Below are 24592 nucleotides of genomic sequence, written 5' to 3'. Positions count from 1 at the left end.
GTATCAATATTTGAGTCATAGCTCTCAGTGAGATCTCTCTGTTCAACTACTCAGGTCCTTGAATCTTGGCATCTGGGAAAGGTATACTTGACCCTACGTCCTTGACTTTTCTGAACTTAATTCCTTAATCTGCAGATAGTAGACCTACCACAGTATCCAACAGCCTACCTAGAATGTCTAGATATTTTGTGGGTACCTTAAGATTGAGCATATCCCAAAATGGACTCAATTATCTTCCCCTCAAAAACTTACTTTCTAAGGCTCCTTTTTTGTGGGGGGGAAGAGGTATCTTTATTTTTCAGTTGTTTGTTCAAGCAGCTCACAATCCTTGTCTGGACTTCTTCTTTACCCTGTCAAGTCACCAAATCATGACTAGACGTCTTCTAAACCAGAACACTTCTCTTCATCTCCACTCTCATCACTATAAACCAGGCTATTATCAGCTTCTGCCAGGAACCACAGGAGTCTCCTAACGGAGCCTCTTTCATCTGTTCTGGTTCTGGGTTATTTCCTACATTACAATCAGAGGGATTGTTTTGATTTTTTTGTTTGTTTTTTTTTTTTTTAAACCCACAGATATGTGATCATGTCATCTCTTTATTATGCCCTTCAATGCCTTCTGATTGCTCTTTGGATAGACTTCACAGTTCATAGCCTGGCCTATGAGGAAGGCCCTTTTTCCTTCTCTATCTGTATTTTCTCCCTGGATGATCTTACTGTTCCAATAGCTTCCAATACCATCTTCAAATACCACCTAAACACTGATAACTCAAGTTTATATTTCTATCCTGATTTCCACTCCTTGCATACCAAGAGACCACCCCCTTGACATATCCACAGGATATGTCAGGCCACAGGATATCTAACAGGCCTCTCACGCTTACCCAGAACAGAAAGAGAATGGCAAAAAAAATTTTTTTTTGGTGGCACCAGGCAGCTTATGGGATCTTAGTTCCCCTGCCAGAGATTGAACTTGGGCCCTTGGCAGTGAAAGCCCAGAGTCCTAACTGCTGGATTGCCAGAGAATTCCCTAGAATGGCAAATCTTTTTTTTCAGAATTCTTCTCCATCTCAGTAAAGGATGTGTACCATTACCTGTCTAATAGCGTAGACCAAAATCAAGAGCCATTCTTGATTCCCACATCTAGTCCATCAGTCTAAAATATACCCCCAATCTAAGTAGTTACTGACTACTAAGACCTCAAAGTCTGAATCTGAAACATCTTTCTGCCCAACTGCTACAACTCTTCAGTTCATCTTTCTCTTGGCAGCCAGAATACTGTTTCTAAAGCATAAATCAAATAATTACACTTCTTTTTAGGAGACCTGGGTTCGATCCCTGGGTCAGGAAGATCCCCTGGAGAAGGGAAAGGCTACCCACTCCAGTATTCTGGCCTGGAGAATTCCATGGACTGTATAGTCTATGGTGTCACAAAGAGTCAGACACGACTGAGCAACTTTCACTTTCACTAGCATAAAATCGCAACTCTACAATGGCTGGCAGCCTTTATGTGATCTGGCTCTTGCCTAGCTCTCTGACTTCATTTCTTTCTACTCAAGTCTTCGTTCTCTGTGCTCCAGTCATACTGACCTTTCTGTCATTTAACTACCAATTATCACAGGGCTTCTGTGCTTGGTTTTTCCTGCTTGGAATGCTTTTCCCCTTGACTTTGTTGTTTCACTTTCCATTAAGGCCATAACTCAGTTTGATCTGTTCTGAAAGCCCTTCACTGGCCACACTAAAGCAGTCTCCCAGTCACTCTCTACTACAAAACCCTGTTTTATTTTCTTCATAATACTTACAGTACTTCAAATTACATTGATTTATTTATGTGTTTATTATTGTTCTCCAAACTTCCTGAAGTCTAAGCTGTTAAAGACAAAGAATCGTGTCTTTCTTATTACCCCCTCTATCATTGCTGAAAGAAATGCCTGATACATAGTAGGCTCTCAAACGAGTGATGACTCACTGTTTGTCTTTGTAGTCCTAGTTTGTCACGCTTCGTGCCACCTATGTTCCGAAGTACTATACTTCTCCCTCTTGAAATGACAGCAGTCTCTCTCAACTGAGGACTGTTGTATCTGCTTTTCTTGTACCTGCATCAGACCCCTCACCCACTCGCCATCTGTGCCTTCCCCAACTTATAGTCATCCTTCAGATATGAGTCACTTACGTGAAGTTCCCTGACTTCCATTCTAGGTTAGGATTCTCTGTCATGTTCCTATGTCACCCTGTCCTTTTTTGTAGCAGTCATCATCCGTAAAATTATTTGTAAGCTCTTTGCAGGCAGTTACTGAGTTCTTATTATTCCCCACTTTATCTCCAGCACTTAAGTTTCTGGAACATAGTTGGTATGCAGATAATTGTGAACTGAATGAATAAATATTGAATGAATACAAGATCGAGAGGATCAAATCAGATAAAAATTAGGAGAGCATTTAGCATGAAATATAAGTTAGCTGAACTGCCCTGCCTACTTCAATAGATGTTTTTGAATCTTATGAGATAGGGATAGATGGGAAAAGCATTGTATAAACTGAAAGTGCTTTTATAAATGTAAGATTTTATTCATCAGATCCCTATGGTCTGATGATCTTTCAAAGTGCTCAATTTTGTTTCTTAGCAGTTATGCCTGATTCTGTTATATTAGAGATATACTTAGGTGGTAAAATATAAAGATATAAAGAATTGAGGCTAATATTGAGTCTAGGTTAATTCATAAGGTAACTATATACTTGACACCCTTAATTCAGTGAGACTACCTTGCTTTAGCAATACATCTGTGTTTTAGTCTTGCTCTTGATGTATGACCTTGGTCAAATTAGATGATCTCCTCATGTTGGGTTTATCTTTTTGTAAACCTAGTGAATATAATGTTTATCTTCCCAGTATCTCACCAGAATTAAAGGCAGTAAAATATTTCAGATTTCCTGTGTTAAATTTGCTCTCTTTGTATAAAAAGTAATATAGTTTTTTATTAACTTTGTTTCTTCAGAATCTACCATTTTTTCATGCCAAGAACAAAGCTGTATATTTTAGAAGCTTTCTTTTCACACTTTCGTCTGTCTTCTGTCACTAAGACCCTTGAGATATGTACATCAAGGACTCAAAGTTTATAGCTCAAAACTGCAAAAGATGCTTCTTTCTGTTTAGCTAAGGATATTCTCTTCACCATTTGCCCTTCTGAAAGTACTGATGCTTTTTTATCATTTTAAAATCTTTGCAGGTACTGCTTCAGGGCAATTCACCCAGTGGTGTAACCAAAAAATAAAATATCCCTCATTGCCTGCAGTTTTACATCCAAATGCTTTTAGGATTCCTGGGATTAGGATTTTTAGAGTTCTGCAGTGAATTCAGTGTGATATGAATGCTAATAGGTTGATCTTCATGTGGTGGTTTAGTCACTAAGTCGTGTCTGACTCTTGCGACCCCTTGGTCTGTAGCCTGCCCGGCTTTTCTGTCCATGGGATTTTTGAGGCAAGAATACTGGAGTGGGTTGCCATTTTCTTCTCCAAGGATCTTCATGTAACAAGCCACAACTAATGGGCAGGATGGTGAGATGAGATACCATTCTATTGCTTTTTCCAAGGAAGGAGCACAGTCCTAGACCTATTGACCAAAGATAATTCTTCCATTAGCTTTTAGGATGGTTAAAATGAAAGTGGAAGAGACATTTAGGTGTAAAGAGTAACTTAAGAAGTTCACTTAATCTCCTTTCTGCCCGATTGAGTTGTTCACTAAGGCCTTTTGATTTCGTTTCAGGACACCTTCCTATCCCTCTGTTAGAAGATTTAGTTACTTCTCCCCTCCCAAACAAAACAAAACAAAGTCTGACACAGTTCCAGTTGCAAATATATTTCTGAATAAATGCCAGTGGTGTTTTAAAGATTGTGTCTTACCAGAAAGAGTAGGTAGAAGTCTAATGGGAAAGAATGACATCAGTAGGCATAGAAGTATCTTGGGTAGTCTTAGATCAGCTCTTGTCCTATATCTTAACTCTTGGATTTGTTTTGCTTTTAAAACAGCTATTCTTTATTGAATAACCTATGCATAGAGCACTGCAATAAGCAATTATACATGCATTATTTCATTAATCATCCTAGTCACCCTGCAAGGTGAGGAAACTGAGACTAGTTCCTTTTGAAAATAGAGCTCAAAGACAAACAAATGTGAAAGAAACCCTTTATATCCCAAGATATAATCCTAAGAAGCTCTAATCCAGAAATGCTGCACTTTGGCTTGATGTCTTTGTACCCAGATTGAGGATGCTATCCAGATTTATGCGATTGACCAGGGTTATAGTTTAATAAAATGATCAGGTGATGTGTTATGGAAAATGTATTAGCCAAAGGATTCAACAATCTTGGGGGCTAATCCTGGTTCCATACTGTTATGTGACCTATAGCAGTCATTTCCTTCTTTGATGAATTCACTTCCTTTTTGTCTCCTCTGAAATGAAGGGCACTTCAGCTATAGGCAAGCATAAATCTCATTGGAAATATAGGTTTTCTGAGAGTTTGGATCTATTTCAGCAAAGACAGGCAGACTTTTGAAACTAGCCAAGGACTTCTGAAGGCAGAAGGAGAAGCCAAGCTTCTGTCCTCAGCCTCAGTTCTAAAACTTGGGTGTTGGATTCATAGCATGAGTGGGATTTCCCTGTTTTTTTTCTTTTGGCCCAAACTCATTAGTGGTCACAGAGCCTGTTATGTTAGACCTGCTCATAAATGTATTTTTAATGAATGCTTATTAAAGCTCTTTTATTAACTCTGCGGAGCATTTTGCCATCAAGTATCACCAGATATATTTAATGCTGGTACTTCTGTATGATCTTCTCCTTCAGCTTCAGTAGTCATATCATTATCTTCATATTGCATTCAGCACTGATTCAAGTTCTGTGCATTGGCCCAAATGTTTCTTTATGTGAGACAAATTACTAAAACCTTAAAAAAATCTTTCCCTTTCTAACATCAGTGCCTATATCTCATTTAAATCTATTACTGGGGAATTTCAAGGAAAGAGTCTTAATTGAGATTTGTCAAGATTTTGTACTGATATTAAAGCTAAACACTTCTCTTGAGGTTGCTTTTCTAGTAAAGCATTAAGAGAGAAACTTCAAATCTATCAAAAGAGCTAATGTTAATATAATTACCCAGCGTTTATGAAGTGCTTTTTACAGCATTATTTCATTTAATCCTCACAGAAATTTCAGGGATAAGTGCATTCCCCTTTTAGAGATGTAGAAATTGAGAAATGAAAAGGCTAAGTGACTTGATTAAGGTCGAATGACTGTTAAGAGGCAGAGCTAGAACTCAAGCCTTCGTCCTCCAATTACAAATCCTGTGTCTTTCCCACTATCCCATATTGCCTATAACTTCTCTTTTTTTGTTTTAAAGGCATCATGTTTTATGATCACCTAAAATTGGCTGAGAGTCTGACCTTTCATCTGTAAGATCTCATCAACTTAATGATATGTTCTTGGGACATAGTGTCACCATGACTGCAGTACTCATGTTGGAAAATAACCTTGTGAATCTTTGAACCACTGCTATATGTGGTTATTGGGGATTATGCTGTCTAATCTTTATTTTCGAATAGAGTAATTAGTGTGTGGTGTTTGTTTCTGAAGCAGGCAGGCAGCAATTAACAGGAACAGGCCCCAGCTAGAAGGGGATTGTTTTTACTTCTCTCAGCCAGCCAGCTGTAGCACAGCACATGAAGTTTCCTCTCTGGATTGTCATTTCCAGCAAATGTTCTTCATTTCCTTTGCTCTGATGGCCCCAGTCCTCAGTCTGTGGTGATTGCATTTTAGAAGAACCCTCTGAATAATGAAGGGCTCAGTTTTTGTGGCAGCAACCTAAGTCTCATCAGGTGGTCCCTGCTTACTTGGTAAAGTCATCTAGCACCAAAAACACTATCAAATCTAGCGTGGGTTCTTGCCATGCCGAGGGCATGGAGAATGTGCAAGTTTTTCTCAGGATGTGAACAGTATTTCCCCTCTGGTAACTCTGCAGTTGGCACCAACTATTTCTTTTCACTTTTGAGTGCAATTCTAGTCTAAATAGTCTCGGGTTTTGGCTCCAGCCTCCTGTCATTCTAATCCCAAGCAGCCAAGATCGGACACTGGGATATCTCTTTACTGGCAGCCCCAGACTTGAACTTTGGAAATTGTGGGGAATGCCATTCTTTGGGCACATAGATCTTCCAACTGTACATATTAGAGTTCTCCCTGCTGAGTAGGCATGGAATCAGGGTAATATGGAGGAAAGAATAATGAAAATAGTTCTTTATGTGTATATAATATGTTAATACTTGCAAAATGATTTTATAGTCATTATTTTGTTTTTTTTGTTTTGTTTTGTTTTGCTTTCTAATAACCCCAGGAAGCAGCATGGAAAAGTGGTTAAGACCATCAAGTCTCAATTAACACTGCCTCAATTTGAATTCCAATTCCAAAATCCATAGCCATAGAAAACTTACTTCATCTCTCAGTGCTTCAGTTTCCTCATCTATCATATTTAGATTACTTATTTCATACGCTTTTTGTGAGAATTAAGTAAGATCTATATATAAGGTACTTAGAATAGGGTATGACAAAAAATTGTTGTTAGTTGTTACATACATAAGTTGTTATTATTGTATAAATAATAAAACCAAGGCCCAGAAAAACTATGTAGGGATAATGGAACTGAGATTAAAACATAAATTATTCTTACTTTGTGCTTGTCCTGTCTACCTCAGCTCAGCTGCCTCGGAAATCAATACCTTGCATTGTATATGGGTAGATTTGATCCTAGAAACTCTGGACCTTTTACTCTCGTTATTTATTATTTAAACTTCCATATGAAGAGACAGAAAGTACAAGGCTTATTATCTCTACTTTACAAATAAAAAGAGGCATAGAAAAGTCCTCTGAGTGCATACCAAGTGCTCTCTTGGAGTAGAGGAGGCATGCCGTACTTCGTTCTCCATTTCTTCTTCTGAGTTTCCCACAGAGAGGCCTTTAAGTGAGTAGAGATTCTGGAATAGGAAAAGTAAAACTAGTAAGTGCTAGGAGAGTAGGGGGAAGTCTTGTGGCGCAGGGTCCTCTCATAAGTGGTGAAGAAGAACAGTTGAGAGGTGGGAAGATAAGGCCCTCCTTGGCAAGACTTTAAAACATCAGTGTACGTCCTTATTTCCTGCACTGGCTGTAGCAGGAAGGTGTGCTAATTCCTAAACGTCAGAGAAAATTAACAGCAGAGGTGTTCCCAGTTGCCTCTTACTGGTGCGTCCTTTAAACTGTTTCATTATTTGATTTGAGCCCTCTTCACATTGGCCTAGGTTCCAGAGAAAATGGGGGCAAGGGATGAGAACAGATGCAAGAGATATTTGGGGGATAGATTTAATCCTAACAAAAACCCTGTTATCATCAGATGTTAGTATCATTAGTCTCATGGAAAAGAAGTAATTTGTACAAGGTCATAAGGTAAACAGCAAAACTTTAACTTAGGTCTTCTGACTTCAAGTATAAAGATTATCTCAGAATATCATATATCCTCCCCATGCAGGTGGAGAAATGATCCAGGTAATTAATATTAGAAGTGAGCCTGGGACATAGGCAGTGATACTGAGAACTGGACATTATACTAATGAAGAGATGCTACAGATTGGGCAGGCTTTATTTCCATACATAAGGAACCATATTTAGCTTTTTCTTAATTCTTTAACACTTCTATTTTATTTAGGTTACTGTTCGGAAGCAATGAGTTTAAAACCTTTCACCTACCCATTTCCAGAGACAAGATTTCTTCATGCAGGACCCAACGTGTATAAATTCAAAATTAGATATGGCAACAGCATCAGGTAATTTTAAAACTAGGAGGGTAGCCTTTACAAACACAGGTTAATACATTCCCACAGGTCATTCCTTCTCTGCCTTCACCAAGTCCAGGAGACTGGCTGAAGCAGCACCTTGTAGCTCTCTTTTCTAGGTATTTTATGTTCTATATATTTATTATTCATATAAGTTTTTAAATTGGTAATAGCATACCTTTGGGGCAGTGGTTCTCAAATTATCTCAGGACCCCTTTGCACTCTTAAAATTGAGGCTTCCAAAGAGTTTTTGATTAAATGAGTCATACCTGTCAATATTTATCATATAAAATCAAAAGAACAATTTCAAATAATTACTTATTAATTTAAAAATACTATAACACTTTATTTAAAATAGCCATATTTTTAAAAATTAATAAGAAGATTGGCATTGTTTATATTCCTGAAACTACCCCAGGAATGCAAGGATAGTTGAGTATACAAAAATCAATCAATATAATACACCACATTAATAGAAAGAAGAGAAAAAATACCGCATGACCCTCTCAATGGATGCAGAAAAGACATTTGACCAAATCTAGCACCCTTTCATGATAAAAATACTCAAACTAGGAGTAGAAGGGAGCTTCCTCAATATAAAGTCTATATGTGAAAAAACGACAGTTTAACAACATACTCAGTGGTGAAAAACTTAATCTTTTTCCTTAAGATCAGGAACAAGATAAGGATGCCCACTTTCATCACTTCTGTTCATCATGGTACTAGAGCTCTAGCCAGAGCAATTAGTCAAGAAAAAAAAATGCATACATAATGGAAAGGAAGAAGTGAAACTATCTCTGTTTGCAGATGACGTGATCTTTTTTTTTTTTTTTTTTGGCTGCACCACATGGCTTGTGAGATCTTAATTCCACAACCAGGGATTGAACTTGAGCTTTTGGCAGCGAAAGCATGGAGTCCTAACGACTAGACTGCCAGGGAATTCCTGGCATGATCTTATATGTGGAAAAACCTAAAAAATCCACACAAACCAACAAAAAACTATTAAACCTTATCAATGAATTCAGCAAAGTTATACTAAATCAACATCAGTTGATTTGTATACACTAGCAGTAAACTAGTAGTAATTTCTGAAAAGAAAATTAAGAAAACAATTTTTCTTACAATAGTATCAAAAAGAAAAAAATTCTTAGCAATAAATTCAACCAATGAGGTACAAGACTTGCACACTGAAAACTAAAAAATATTTCTGAGAGAAAGGAGACCTAAATAGAAAGACCTCTATGGGAATTCCATGGTGATCTAGTGGTTAGGACCCAGAATTCCACTGTCAGAGCTGGATTTAATCCCTGGTCAGGGAATTTAAGATTCCACAAGCCATGCAGAGAGGCCAAAATAATTAATTAATTAATTAGAAAGATATCTGTGTTCATGGATTGGAAGACTTAATATTGTTAAGATGGGAATTCCCTGGCAATCCAGTGATTGGGACTCTGTGCTTTTACTGCTAGGGGCAGAGGTTTGATCCCTGGTTAGGGAACTGTTAATAAGATCCTGCATGCCCTGTGGTGCAGCCAAATATACATATTGTTAAGATGAAAACAGTACTCAAGCAATCAGCAGATTCAATGTAATCCCTAGCAAAATCCCAATGGCACTTTTTTTTGCAAATGTACAAACCCAACCTAAAATTCATATGGAATTTCAAGGGATCCCAAATAGCCAAAACAATCTTGGAAAAGAACAGATTTGAAGTACTCATACTTGCCAATTAAAAAACTTCCTACAAAACTATAAGTAATCAAAAAGTGTGGTACTGCATAAGGACAGACTATAACCAATAAATAGTATAGAATTGAGAGCCCAGAAATAAAACCTCACTAACATCTATGGTCAATTGATTTTTGACTAGAATGTCAAGAGCATTCAATGGGAAAGAAGAGTTTCTTTAACAAATGGTTCTGGGAAAACTGGATATCCACATGCCGAAGAATAAAGTTGGACCCTTATCTTACACAATATACTACAGTTAACTAAAAATGGATCAAAGACGAAATTAGAGCTAAAACTAAAACTCTTAGAATAAAACATAGGGGCAAATCTTTATGACTTTGGATTTGGCAGTGGTTTCTTAAATACAACACCAAACACACAGGCCTCAAAAGAAATTAGATAAATTGCACTTAGTTGATTTTATAAAATTTATATGTTTAAGAACCCTACTAACAGAGTGAAAGGAAAACCACAGATGAGAAAAGATATTTGCAAATCATGTATCTGATAAGAGTTTAATATCCAGAATATATAAAGAACTACAACTCAACAACAAAAAGATAAGCAATCCAATTGAAAATGGACAAAGGACTTGAATAGACATTTCTCTAAAGAAGATATACAAATGGCCAGTAAGCACATGAAAAAATGCTCAATATCTTTAGTCACTAGGAAAATGCAAATCAAAATTGCGATGATATACCACTTCACACCTACTAGGATAGCTATAATTAAAAAACAAAACAACAGTTGTTGACAAGGATGTGGAGAAATGGGAACTTTCATACATTGCTGGTGGGAATGTAAAATGATGCAGATACTATGGAAACTGGTTTAGCAGTTCCTCAAAAAGTTAAAATTACCATGAAGAAATGAAGTTGCTCAGTGGTGTCCGACTCTTTGCGACTCCATGGACTGTAGCCAACCAGGCTCCATCCATGAGATTTTCCAGGCAAGAATACTGGAGTGAGTTGCTATTTCCTTCTCCAGAGGATCTTCCTGACCCAGGGATTGAACATGGGTCTCCTGCATTGCAGGCAGACACTTTACCGTCTGAGCCACCAGGGAAGCCCTTACCATATGACCATATTACCATATGACCCAGCAGTTTCATTCCTAGGTATATGCCAGTCACAACAGGTCAAATCTTGTATGATTCTGCTTATATGAAATATTAAAATAGGAAAACTCATAAAGACAGGCTGGGTAAAGGGAAGAATGTGGAGTTATTGTTTAAAGAGCACAATGTTTCAGTTTGTGGAAATAAGTTTTAGAAATAAGGTAGTGCTGACTGCAAGCCATGGTTTTGAATGTAATATTGTATGGAAAAACCTGAACAAAATTTTTGGCCAACCCATTAATTAATGCCACTGAATTATATACTTAAAAATAGTTAAAATGGAAAAGTTGAGGTTATATGTATTTTAGCACAACTTTTAAATGTATAATATTAATTTTAAAATAATGATATACCTATTAAGTTTTAATATATTTTTATTAAAAATAACTATATACTCCAGTATTTTTGCCTGGAGAATCCCATGGACAGAGGAGCCTGGCAAGCTACAGTCCATGGAGTGGCAAAAGAGTCAAACACAACTTTGTAACTAAACCATATTTTCTAAAGCAAAAATTAATGGGAGGATTGACATCACATTAAATTTCTGCAAATCTCATTAATGTCTGGCTTAATAAAAAAACTGCTAGATTATTGTATTTGCTTTTACATTTAATCTGTCGTGAGTTTTTTCTTTTGGTTGAATTACATGAAAAACTCAGCTGTACATATATATGTAGCGTTACATATATTTGTCAACAAAGGTCCATGTAGTCAAAGGTATGGTTTTTCCAGTAGTCATGTATAGGTGTGAGAGTTGGACCACAGAGAAGGCTGAGCACCGAAGAAGTGATGCTTTCAAACCACAGTGCTGGAGAAGACTCTTGAGAGTCCCTTGGACAGCAAGGAGATCAAACTAGTCAAACTAATCCTAAAGGAAATCAACTCTGAATATTTATTGGAAGGACTGATGCTGAAGCCGAAGCTCTAATCCTTTGGCCACCTGATGTCAAGAGCCAACTCATTGGAAAAGATCCCGATGCTGGGAAAGATTGAGGGCAGGAGGAGAAGGAGCAACAGAGGTGGTTGGATGGCATCATTAACTCTGTGGACATGGGTTTGAGCAAACTCCAGGAGATGGTGAAGGACAGGGAAGCCGGCATGCTGCAGTCCATGGGGTTGCAAAGAGTTGGACACTTCTGATCAACTGAACAACAAATGTTTGTAGTAGGGAAAGGTAGGAATATATTAATAGTCTTCTCAGATCATTGTGGATAATCTTCCTTGGCCCTGTGTCAAAACTTGACAAATAACAGTTGTTTATTTTGTTTCTTTTTAAATTTTTATTATTTTTTTAAATTAAAAAAATTGGTTTTTTTTTTTTTTGGCTGCACAGCACAACTTGTGGGATCTCTCACGCCACAGTAGTAAAAGTGCCGAGTCCTAACCACTAGACAACCAGGAAACTCAGTTTCATTTTTTAAAAATATAGTAGTTTTTTAAAGGTTAGTTGCAATGTGGAATCTGAAATTATATCACTGTACTTTCTGATCTCTGCAACATGAAAATCCATTGGTCTATCTTGTTCTTTGAAAGCTGATCTTTTACCTAGAATGATTTTGTAACCTGAAGTGTTTCTATGGTCGCTTGGAAAATATTGTTTCACTTGCAGATTGTTCAAATGTCAACACGCTTCATTATACAGTATCAAAAAACATATTTGCTAATATCACTACCAATCTTATCAGAAAAATGCCCAAGTATTTGGAAGTTGTCAACCCTACAGTGGTGGATAAAAGTTTTCCAAAATTCAAAATTTTACTTGAAATCCAAAAATTTATCCTTAACAACAAATACTGTCAGTTTTATTGATAAGCTCACTGTTCGCTTTTGAGAAAATGTCTGTCACATTCCCAAGTCTGAATAAGCACCATCGTTTATCTGTCAGCTGACCAGTCAAATAAAATATGAAAAAGCATGTGGTTCAGTTTGCAACCTAAACAGTTGTGCAGGCACTTCTCAAGAGAACCATCATCTTCTGGTATGCCGCAGAAACACTTTATCCATACTTCCTGTTTTATCACAGAATATATTAAAATCCATTATTTGGGGGGTGAGATTTATAGAATTATTAAGGCCTTACTTCTTCCTCTAACATATTAAATGGAATTGAATTTTTTTTCCTGTGTGGTTGCAAAGATGGCTACAATTGCTAGTACAGTTTAGTGCAACTGACTAGATCTGTGCTAAGGCACCAGCATTTTGACCACCACAGATTTTGCACTATGATACAAATGTCAATATAGTGAAAAAGGCAAATAATATCTTAGTATTATTATGAAACTAATTTTGCCCTTGGAGACTCCTTGAAAGGGTCTTGAGGACCCCCGGAGGTCCGCAGATTGCACTTGTACTACTGGTCTAAACAATTATTAACCTTAACGGTGGCAATGTCGGGTCCCGGCAGGGCATGGAGAAGATACTCTGGTACAGCCTGTACCAGCTTTCAGTCTGCACCACCTAGTGAGCTCTTCTTCCCTTGAGCACTGGGTCAGCACACACAATTGTTATTTAGTTATGTTCCCTTAGCTCATTGGAAATGTCATTTTTACTAGAGTCTGTTGTCTCCAGAGCTTTTCTTCTTGGCTCATTTACTTCTTGTCTGTTTACCTTCTAGAGGGGAAGAGGTAGAAAACAAGGAAGTCATCGTCCAGGAGCTGGAGGTAGGGAAAGAAGCAGACAACTTCTGGGAATGTTGTTTTTTAAGCTGAGGATACATCCCTATTTAGGTTTTAGTTGTTTCCTACAAACTGAGTCACAATCTCCGCTTGATTACTTGACTTCTCCCTGCCACATTTCCTCTGCAGAGAAAGGTTACTGTTTTTCCAGGGAAATTAAAGCCTATACTCTTTCTCAATTTTCCTAGTTGAAGTGTCAGCACCTTTGAGGCTAAGAGTGATTTTGTTTCCACTAGAGTTCCCAGCCATGGGCAGCTGTCTTTTGTGGCGGCTGGCATAGAGAAAGCATCCGGAGGACTGCCTTCCAGGGCTCTGGGAAACCTCACCATCCCAACCACTGCCTGGTACTTGACGTTCAGGAAACTCAACTGTAAATACACAGACAAGGCTGCTGTGTCTTCATTTTAATTGGAAACATTTGCATTTGCTATATTTCCACTTCATTTTCATTCCTTTACTACCCAACTCTAATGGCTTTAAATTCTCCCACAAGAAGAAGACAAAGATGGTGGACAAATTTGTAAACTGGTGAAAGCACTGGACAAGGAATTAGAGTTCTGGGGGCTGGCCGCAGTTTCTAGTCCTGGCTGAACCACTAAGAAATGTGTGAGCCTTAGCAAATCACTTCTCTCTCTGGGTCTTATTTGCCTCATTCATAATATGAGAGTTTTAAACTAGTGTATTCTTTTCTAACTTCATGACTGAGTGCTCTATGACTGTTGTAATTTATAAAGACATATGCTGCCACATTTCAAAGAATTTGAATATAATTACATATACAAATGCAAAACTGTAAAACCAAAAAGTTGAGTCAAAGCCTTAAAGGTACTCTTTAGCTATGTGTTGAAAAATACAGTAAGATCTTTGAGGACCTCAGAGGCATCATTATAAATAGCAATTATTTTAACATAGGACCATGACAGTTTTCTGCTTATTTTAATTATGAGTAGAGCAAAATTTATTTCACTTTGCTTCACTTAATATGGGCAGAGAAAAGCTCAAGGCAGTAAAGTATTGCAAACATAGTTTTTAGAACCAATGAAACCTGGATTTGAACTCTAGTTCTGCCTTCACAGTACAATTTTTGGGAAATTTGTCTTCCTTATCTGAATCTGTTTCCTTACCTGTCAGTAAGATTGATAAATAATATCAGTTTTCAGGATTGTAGTGAGGATTAGAAATAGATGTATGCGGTTCTTGCTGCACAATAGTTCATCTAATGGTAGCTAGAGAACACTTATATGCATTTATAATCATATAAAAATGTTGTGTTTTTTTAAAACATTTATTGATTTATTTGACTGCACGGGTCTTAGTTGCAGGATCTTCAGTCTTTGTCGCAGCATGCGAACTCTTTGTTGCAGCATGCAGAATCTAGTTCCCTGACCAGGGATCAAAACCAGGCCTCCTGCAATGGGAGTGTGGAGTCTTAGCCACTGGACCACCAGGGAATTCCCTAAAACTTTTTGAAGTGCTTTTTATATGTTCTTTTTTTTTTTACTCTCATTAGTTTTGAAGCAGAAGTTATCCTTTGTCATTCACTTAGAAAACATATATTGATAAGCAGTTTAGTCTAATGGTTAGGAGTGTAAGCTCTGGAGCCCCACTGCCTGGGTTTGTGTCTTAACTCCATCATTACTAGCTGTGTAGCCTTCCATAAATCACTGTACCTCTCTCTGTCTTAGTTTCCTCAGTGGTAAAATGAGGATAATAGAAATCTTTTATCTTAAAGGGTTCTTGAGTAGTGGTGAGTGCTCAGTCATATCAGACTCTTTGCCCATATACTAATAAGCATAGGTTAATTAGAGACTAAATAATTAAGATTTAAAGACAGTAGAAGAAAAGGTTTGACATAAACTAAAGCAAAATACGTACATATAAATAAATACCAATATTATTCATTGGGGCTTTCCTGGTGGCTCAGATGGTAAAGAATCTGCCTGTAATGGGGTTCAATCCCTGGCTTGAGAAGATCCCCTGGAGAAGGGAATGGCTACCCACTCCAGTATTCTTGCCTGGAGAATTTCGTGGACAGAGGAGCCTGGTGGGCTGCAGTCCATAGGGTCATAGAAGGTCCAGCAGAACTGAGCAACAAATCCAGGATCTATTTGTTGAGGACCTGTTATGCTTCATCCACTATGGTAGAGAAGGGATGCTAAGACAAATCAGGTATGTATTCTCCTTCAAGAAGATTTCTTAGTAAAGAAAATAAAAATATGTACATGGAGGGAATTCTCTGGCAATCCAGTGGTTAGGACTCAGCACTTTCACTGCTGGGCCAGAGTTCAGTCTCTGGTCAAGGAATTCAGATTTCACAAGCCTGGAGGCACAGAAGGGGGAAAAAGATGCATTGAATATAGTGAAGGCCCGAGGCTAACTACTGTGAAATTTGAGACCTGTAGTTAATTCAACTTGAGAAATTAGGGAAAATTTTGTGGAGGAGATGGCTTTTGACTTGTGCCATAAAAGAATAAGTGGAATTTAGTCATATGATGATGGACTAAAAGGGTATTTCAGGCCAGAGCAGAGAAGTGGAGAAGTGGAAGGTATATTCAGGGAACAGCAAGTAGTTGGACTCTAAAAGAGTATAGGGTACGTGAAGAACAGCGATAGAGATAAGTTAATAGACTGGCTGAAATTAGTATTAAAGTTATTTCACATTTTTTTTTTCAGGATTCTATTCGTGCGGTCTTAGGAAACCTGGATAATTTACAGCCATTTGCTACAGAACACTTTATTGTATTTCCCTGTATCCTTTCTTTCCTGGGGGGAAATGAGCTGCAATTCACACTGTAGATTCAAGTGGAAGCAGCAAACCCGTGCAGTTTGGAGGGTAGGTCATGGAAAGGAGACGGAGTCTTTCCTCTAAAATAGTACTCAGGGATTCATACTGGCTACATCCTCAGTCCTTAGCACATCCCAGATAAAAGCAAATGGGAAAGAGTGTCCCATCTGAAGTTCAAACATGGGGAAGCTGTCTTGGTCCCTTATCCATTTGTTTTCACTCTGTATGTGGAGATGAAATGCTTTCATGAAAATCTGTCACCGGGTAAGTAGAACGATGAAAGTGTAGGTGGAGAAGGAAAAGGGGGCGGTTGAACATCCATAGGTTAGCAGTGCTGAATGTGGTGAAATAGCCAGATTGAGCCCCCACACTGACACTGCAGAAGTCAGGAGCATGTCCTCCAAGCTAGACTGCCTGGTTCAAATCTTGGTGGATTTGCCACTTAGGAGTGTATGACCTTAGATAAATTACTCAGTCTTTGTATGCCTCCTTTGTGAAATGGTGAAAACTAATAATAGTCATTGAGTTGTTGAAAATATTAAATGTGTACTGGGAAATGGAAAGTACAGTATGACTTAGGGTAATAACTCAATGAAAAATAACCTATGATATAAATAATTCCTTCCATTTTAGAGTATTTAATGACTTTCACTTAGTAATATCTTAAACATATCTCCCAATTTTTAATCTCTGGGGGCCATTGTTATTTTTACAAATAGAGGGACAAGGAGACATCTACCAGTTTGATTGGAAAAAAAAAGTACAAAGGCATTATCTCAAAATACCTCAATTCATTTGTCACTGATGCCATAAGTTCTGCCTTTTTTCTTTCATAATAGGGATCATCCCCTTTTAAGTGACTTATTGTTATAATATTATCTGTGTCAGACTTTTTAGATGACACAGTGGAGTCAAGTCATCTCTCACCACGTCATCTCCACATGACTTGTAGATGACAATAAAATAAGGGAGGAAAAAAGTTTGGAGACACAGTATTTCTTGGAAAACTGATAACCAGGTGAAAGGGAAAAGGGCACACACCAAAGTTTTATCTAGGACCAGTTCTAAGAAGTCGATGAAGAAACAGCCTTGCTTCATTATGATATTCAAATTTCCTATTGTAGGAAAATCAATGAACAGCAGTCCTCTTGGGTTGGTAAGTTTGCCTTTTGTTTATGAGATGAAAATTGCCTTTATTGCCTCTTATTATCTCATGTTTTGCTCTTGACTCCTCTCTTTTGCCCTTTGGTTGTTGCCCAGGTCCAATAAGGATTGTATACTTGAGAATTTTTTATTTTCTTGGCTAGATTTCTGAGACTTTGTCTATCCTTACTTACAAAGCTGATGTTAAAAGCTGCCTTTGGCAATTTATAGATGGGCAGTTCTCTTCACTGTGCCCTCATGTGAACAACTCTGGAAAAGGAAAAGTCTCAGGAATCTGGTTCCTCTCTGAAGGTCCTGGCAGAGAGGAAAACAGCAGAAGCCGTGCTGAAGAAACGAAAACGCGAAGTGCCCAGCTCCCCAACCAGGCCAGGGCTGGACAGGTCAGTGGTGTTGAGTGAGGCACTAAACCCTGCATTCTAGCTAGGCCTTGCCCTCTGTTGGGGTGAGTCACTCTCTGTCTCAGGGCTTCATTCATAGCTGCTTATTCGGGTGGGTAGACTAAGGGAAGGAAGCAAGTTGGTATTTGCAATATAATTTGCAAATCTACTTCCTTAGCAAAGTAGAATTTTTCTGTTCATTATCCTCAGTGAGGACTGAGGGAATTCCCTGGTGGTCCAGTGGTTAGGACTCTGAGCTTCCACTGCAAGGGCCCCAGGTTCCATCCCTGGTTGGGGAACTAAGATCTTGGTGGCTCAGGGGTAAAGAATCCGCTTGCCAATGCAGGAGACTCAGGTCTGATCCCTGGGTCGGGAAGATCCCCTGAAGAAGGAAATGGCAACCCACTCCAGTGTTCTTGCCTGGGAAATCCCATGGATAGAGGAGGCTGGCAGGCTGCAGTCTGTGGGGTCTCAAAGAGTTGGACAGGACTGAGCAACTAAACAACAACAAGCCGAGCAGTGCAGCCAAAAAACAGAAAGAAAAAAGACACTCAGAAGGCATAAGATATGAAGTCCCACAGTATCATACATGAACATAGAGAAAGCCTCAAAAGAGTGAGAACGAATAAAATATAACCTTATTTCATGCAGTGAGTAGTATATTTTTGTGCCTGCTCTCAGTTTTCCGGCAGGTGTGGGTGGTTGTGTCTGCTGCTTGCGGAGCCTGTGCAGCTTTTGGAACTCTACCTTAAGAGATAGTACAGGTCGAAAAATAGATGTCTGTAAGAGGGTATGCCTCAATTACTGGCTGAGGTGCTGCAAATTACGGGGAGTGTTGAGCACAACTCTTAACATGTTGAAGTTACTATTGTAGGGGCTACTTATTTCTTCTTTTGATTCTCTGTCAAGGACAGAATGAGTCAGTAAGACAATTCAGTTTTTCATATTAGCACCCACAGAGAGATGCTGGAATAATCCAAGGTGTGGTTTGCTCCCCAAGCCAAAGTGCTTTCAACTCAGGTTCACAGAAAGCAAGTGTCCTTTTCCTGGTATTATGTGGGCATCAAGACATACAAGGGCAGTGGGGATGTATGGGGCTGTGAGGGTGGGCCACGCAGGAGCTGACCCCTACACTGTCCTAATGCCCCTACACTGTCCTAATGTCCTCAGTGAAGAGGCGGGAAATTCCTCCTCCAGACAGGTGGGATGTGAGGGTGCTTGGAGGTATGAAGCTTTGCTTGGTTCTGTTTGACTGAATTTTTCACGGAGAAGGGGCCTCATGTCTTCCCTTTCTCTGTGTTTTGATGCCCAACCAAGTATTTCAAAATCCTGCTGTCAATCACATTTTCCCTTTCTCAACCCCTAGATCCCCAAGTGTCTCAAATTGTGATTCTGCTGTGAATTAAAGCAGCACCCAAAGAGAATTTGGCCACACAATTTATTCTGCAGGCCAGGAGTGGCATAAAAATAGCCAACCTGCTGAAATATTCATCTGGGACACTTTTGCTTGAATGTGAGGATGTTGCCGCTGCCAGTAATGCTTCTTGGGCTTTTTTTCCTCCCACTTTAGGGCCGAGATGGGGACTTCCAGTCAAGGGCTCAGCAAAAAGAAGCCCCCTATGGAAACCAGGAGGGTATGCACCAAAATGGAGACTTCAAGACTCTTGGCTATTTCTGTTTGGTTACGAGTCAGGATTCCTATTATCAGCACATCTTGGTCCTAAGTACAGACTGAATTCACTGCACTCATTCTCAGGTTTCCCTGTCTTCAGAACAACTTTCAGCCATCCACCCTTGCCACAGCCTGTCCTAAATGTAGCTGCATAATACACACATCGATGAATCCTTTTGTTAAAAAGCCTTCTCTTAGCTTAAAGAGCTGCTTTTTTATACTCTGCAGTCGAAAAAGAAAATAGGTCTGTTGAGTTGAGGTGAAATCCAGTGTAGAATTTTTTTTCCGAAAGCTTTTTGCCCTCATCTGCACTGGAGTCTGAGTCTGGGAACATCTAATTTTTACAGACAAAATAGGTTTGTATCAGCACAGGATACTGGTAAAAGAAAACTTCATTTAGAGCAATGATGGGTCAGCCTCAATAATACTTGATTCATTTTGTGAGGTCTGTTCTCCATTTAGATATTCATACATCTGCTACTCCTCAATTTTAGGGCTTCTTTTCCATAATAGTCCCTAAAATAATGCGCTTTTTCCTTGAAATAGCTGTTATTTGTGACGTTTCTTACTTCTCCACCATAGCTCCAAAGCAGCTCTGACCTTTATTTCCTAGCTCACCTCCCTCACCTTCCCAGGATCCAAAACATGATCAGTTATTGAGTAAACATTTACATATTCATTCATTCAGCAAACATTTATTGAGTATCTACTGTGTGCCAAGTACTAGCAAGCACACTCTCCCCCAGAAGTGCTGAAAGTGTAAAGCTGGGCAGACAATTTATGATAAATGTGCTATGAACAGGAATAAAGGAAGCCCAGGGGACAAAGGGACCACAAAGGAGAACCTCACTGAGACCAAGTGGGTGTGAGAGAGAGTTCGCAGAGTAGCTCAGGGTGCGCCAAGCACTTAGGCCAAGTGGAAAGAGTGTAAGAGTACAGTGCTTCTGGTGACCTACTGGAGAGGTCAGCACAGGCTTCATCCTAAAAGGTCTTAAAGCCACCTTCAAGATCACAGGAATTCCCTAAAACATTTTTAAGCAGAAAACTGATTTTCATTTCTAAACAATTCTGTCCCCTGTTTGCCAGGCATTGTGTTAGGTGCTGGAGTGCACACAAACATATAAAATCTAGTTTTTTTCCAGGAGTTTACCATTTAGCTGGAGTAGAGTGAACCCTTAAAGATGAAGACCTCTGCCTTTGTAGGCAGGAGCAGGGTACAGAGCCGTGTTGTTATACCCATGGCCAGCTGGCCCATGCAGTGATCTTAGCAGGTGGTTTCCCTCTATACTCTCATCCTTTTGAGAGGGAAGAAGAAGAATTTAGAAAGTACAAGAAGAGGACATGAAGCTCTGGAGAACAAAGACACTTTATACAACCAAGATAATTACTATTAAAGGAACACTTCCCTCACTCTCTACCCTTTGTACCTTCCTATTCTTAGTCTGACGCATCATCTCCCTCAAGAACCCACAGTTTCTTAACTCAACATAATTACCTTGTCAACCTGATACTGGGTTAGAAAAAAAACTCTGAGGAAAAAAGAAAAGGAATATGTTTATTGATTTTGACTCAAAGCCCAAATGATCTTCATTGTAGACCCTGTTCTCAGAGAGCAGACGTCTCTTAAATTAACATGATCACAGTGACTCTTAGTGCAAGTCACTAAGAGCTGGAAGAATCGAACACGCTCCTTTGGTCCGGTGCTTAATATCTTCGCTCCCCTTTGGGGGAAGTTAAGGTGTAGAAACACAGTATGGATTGTGCACATCTGTACACATAGGGAGCCTGTGCAGGGAAAGCTTAGAAGAATACAACACATACCTGAATAAGGTCTCTGTTTCATCAGAGGTGTTTAGGGAGAATGGATAAGAAGGGCAGACTCATTCCTTTTGTTACTTCAGCTCCCAGATCTAGAGATCCAGACTGTAAAAGGAAAAAAAATGGAAGAGAGCAGATGAATGGTCCAGAAGGGAAATAGACTGCTGTGCATGTAGCTTTCTTTTCTGCCTCTGCTTGCTTGACCTGCACTTCCAAGCAGAGGCGACCCTGAAGGTACAGGGGACAGCTTTGCATCAGGTTTTCAGGGTATTATTGTGGCTGGATGTCCTGGATGGTACCCTAAGTTTTATTTCACGCTATAATGTTTTTCCTCTCTTACAACATTTGCCTGAGGAAACCTCTGTCAAGATTTCAGGAGAGCACGAAGGCTCTCTTACCATGGAAATTTCCACGGGTGCAGAGATGGGCTGTGCCTCTGCCCCAGGGCCTTTGCGCTTCTGGTCCCCACTTCCAGCCTTAGTAGATGCTTTCCTTAGGGCCAATGCAGCAGGATTTAAATTGCAAACTGTAGTTTCCCTCAAGCTAGAAATCATATCTAGGGCCTCTAGTTTCCCCTCCACCCTATATAGAAGAAGAGAGAGGTAGTCTCCTTCTGCCCAAGAGATCTTTTCACTTTTATAGGAGTATGACTTAGGTGGCTGCCCATGTGGTCTGGGATTTAAGGGCTTGTGGAAAAGGTTACCAGCAATATCAGCTCATGCTTAGCTTGGAGGACCTGTCCTCCCTTTCCTGGCATCGCTGTGCCTCTGCCCCCTTGATACACCCTAACAGTCGGCAGCCGCTTGCTACAGAATTCTTCACCGGCAAAATGGCTCAAGAACTCCCCAGCACTGCTGGGTAGTCAAGCCTCAGGTTTTGCCTCAATGAGGGAAGTGACCAGTTGGCAGTGATTCCCAAAAAGAAATATATAAACCGTGTTTCTGACTATCTAGGTGTCTCAGAGAATATTATAGGCTTGGAACCAGGCTATAGAGTGTCCTCTTCAAAGTACAAAGGAAGGTCTATAGGGCAGTAGCACAGGGAGAAATAAGATTGTGTTGTAGTGTGCTGGCTGCTTACGCCACAGTCATGTTTCTGCTGGCTCTAGCCACATTGATCATATTTACATGTTAATGGCAATGTGCCCTTGTACATCATGTCCTTGTCTGGAATGCCCTGCTCTCTTTGACTCCTTGATGCTGTCCATTGAGGCCCCACTTAAATAACACTTCCCCTGTGAAGTCTTCCTTGTCTAACCACTACCCACTCTCTTCACATCCTTCTCAGCAACCGCAGTACTCTATGTAGACTGATAGGGTAGTCTTATCACACTGACTTACAGTACTTAGTTTATATGTCAGTTTTACCACATAGATTATACTTTTCTCCAAGGTAAAATAAAGGTCCTCCTGATTTCTGAAAACTTGAAATTCTGTCCTTGGCAATAACTGGTACTCAGAAACATGGAATGGTATGGTACACCCAGCTTGGTTTGTTCTTGTCTGTTAAACATTATGATTTTAGAAGGACAGTGTTTGGGAAGCTGATATGGGAAAAGGACAGAAAAATAGAACCTGCCTGGGCAGTCAGGAGCCAGACCCCAGCACTGATGTGAAATCTCTTCACCAGCAAATAGCATTCAGACCCCCAAGCTGGAAAAGAGTAAAGTTTAAGACTTTTCTTGGTCTTTTAATCAGAACAGAGAAAGAAAAACCCAGCAAGAATGCCAGAAGACCCCAGCATTTGATGTCACCGATGTCCAGGACCAGGGTAGGTTCTGGTCTCCTCTAGTAAGCATCCTGTCCTCTTTAGTCCCCTGATGAGCAAAGCAGCACAGAGCTCTTTGAGTCTGGGCACACTCAGTGGGCGATGTGCCTTGCTCCCGTGGAGGTGCTTGTTCATTCAGTCTGGGGGCATGCTCTTCGGTAATAGGAGCCCCTGCAGTAGAATCCCAGGGACGGCAGAGCCTGGTGGACTGCCATCTCTGGGGTCGCACAGAGTCGGACACGACTGAAGCGACTTAGCAGCAGCAGCAGCAGTTCCCAAATGGAGTGAAAGAGGCAATGCATGTTCTTCTTGTGCTTCTGATAGCAAAACTGGTGGTCCCACAGTTTCAGAACATTCCATGTAAGTTTTACAGAAAAGTTGGGAGGGATATGCTTTGCTTTTCTATCCCAGAGAACAATCTGGGAAGCTGTCTCTCCTCCTCTTCTCTTTAGGGCATTAGTGTTAATATGGAAGGTGCAGATGGTGCTTGGCAGGGGCTGGGAATGCATGTCAAGGTGTCACCCTTTTGGCTTGCTGATCTTTCACTCAGCATGAGAATTCAGTATGGATGCAGTTATCACAGATGCAGGCACATGAGCAAAGTGAGTTCTCCAACAAGTTGTCAGTCCACGTGTAGACACACCAGCCACGGTAGGTGTCTAGGATTTGAGCAGTGTAAAAAATCTCGACCTGACTTTGAAAATACTCCAAGGTCAGAATAGCCTCTTACTGAGCTGGGATGAAATTGAGAAGATCAGAGCCAACAATGCCCCTGGTTTCACTTATCCTGGTTTGAGGCTGCCCTTGGCTTATGCTCAGTGTCCTGCCTTCTCCTGCTCACATACAAGTAGCCCTTTCCCTGCCTGAGTGTTTCCCTTGCAGATTCTAAGTGGGAGGACAGCCTGGTAGGGAAGACTATCCCACCATCGCAGCAAAACAATCCACCTCCAGCTGAGGGACCCACAGAGCTGGGAACCAGTGGCTTCTTCGGGTTTCTGACGTAAGACAGACTTCTCTCCTGCCATTAAACTTAGCCCCATTGAATCTCTCAAGGAAAGAAGACTAGAAAGCGGATTACCCTTATAAATCACTATTTTGTGCAGAACAAATGATGGAAATGAGATAGAGCTTTAGGGTCCTAACTAACCTACCCCACCCTGATGTGCCCAGCATTGAATCTGATATACCAAATGTTACTTGGACAACAACTATTCTTATTGTGTTTGGGTTATTCAGTTGATTTTGTTACTAAAATAGTTCCATTCTTCTCTCTGAACCTAGGCTCTGTCTTCAGAGTCCTTTTTGCAGAGTACAAAACAAATCCCTTCATGTGTCTAGAGCTCAGCCATCCCATTGCTATTGTTCTTTATTTATACTTCCAGAGTATAATTTAACTTGGGTACCTTTTCAAATGCTGTTTCAGACTTGAATTTCCAATCAGTGGTCTCAGAGCAGAAATGCCCTAGCTAATAATAGAGCCCTAATGGGACCTGGGAGAGGGGAACTGGACCTCTGGAGTCTCAACCTGCTCTGCTCTCCTTCTGCAGCTCTCTCTTCCCGTTTAGGTATTTCTTCAGAAAGAGCAGCCAGTGAGCCTCCTAAATGCAGCAGTGGGAGGGGCAGTGACCCTTCCCA

The 24592-nt window shown here is 39.9% G+C and overlaps 1 protein-coding gene and 1 long non-coding RNA gene across 2 annotated transcripts in view; one reads left to right on the top strand and one right to left on the bottom strand.

Annotated features, from left to right (window-relative positions):
• LOC133241413 (uncharacterized) overlaps positions 1–1490 on the bottom strand; it is a 4978-nt gene extending 3488 nt beyond the window's left edge. Inside the window, exons 1-2 of the long non-coding RNA XR_009734589.1 lie at positions 1309–1490; positions 253–350 (exon numbers count right to left, since the gene is read on the bottom strand). This is a non-coding gene — a long non-coding RNA (uncharacterized LOC133241413). The remainder of the gene's footprint in view (positions 1–252; positions 351–1308) is intronic.
• MAJIN (membrane anchored junction protein) overlaps positions 1–24592 on the top strand; it is a 25410-nt gene extending 818 nt beyond the window's left edge. Inside the window, exons 2-11 of the mRNA XM_061406885.1 lie at positions 7722–7839; positions 13314–13359; positions 16048–16123; positions 16298–16423; positions 17284–17315; positions 17615–17703; positions 19271–19334; positions 22888–22960; positions 23840–23957; positions 24505–24592. Coding sequence (XP_061262869.1) covers positions 7739–7839; positions 13314–13359; positions 16048–16123; positions 16298–16423; positions 17284–17315; positions 17615–17703; positions 19271–19334; positions 22888–22960; positions 23840–23957; positions 24505–24550 — 771 coding nt within the window. The 5' untranslated portion in view covers positions 7722–7738 and the 3' untranslated portion in view covers positions 24551–24592. The remainder of the gene's footprint in view (positions 1–7721; positions 7840–13313; positions 13360–16047; positions 16124–16297; positions 16424–17283; positions 17316–17614; positions 17704–19270; positions 19335–22887; positions 22961–23839; positions 23958–24504) is intronic.

The sequence above is a fragment of the Bos javanicus genome, chromosome 29, assembly GCF_032452875.1.
Source record: "Bos javanicus breed banteng chromosome 29, ARS-OSU_banteng_1.0, whole genome shotgun sequence".
Classification (NCBI taxonomy): domain Eukaryota; kingdom Metazoa; phylum Chordata; class Mammalia; order Artiodactyla; family Bovidae; genus Bos; species Bos javanicus.
This window is presented reverse-complemented; position numbering and strand designations above follow the sequence as displayed.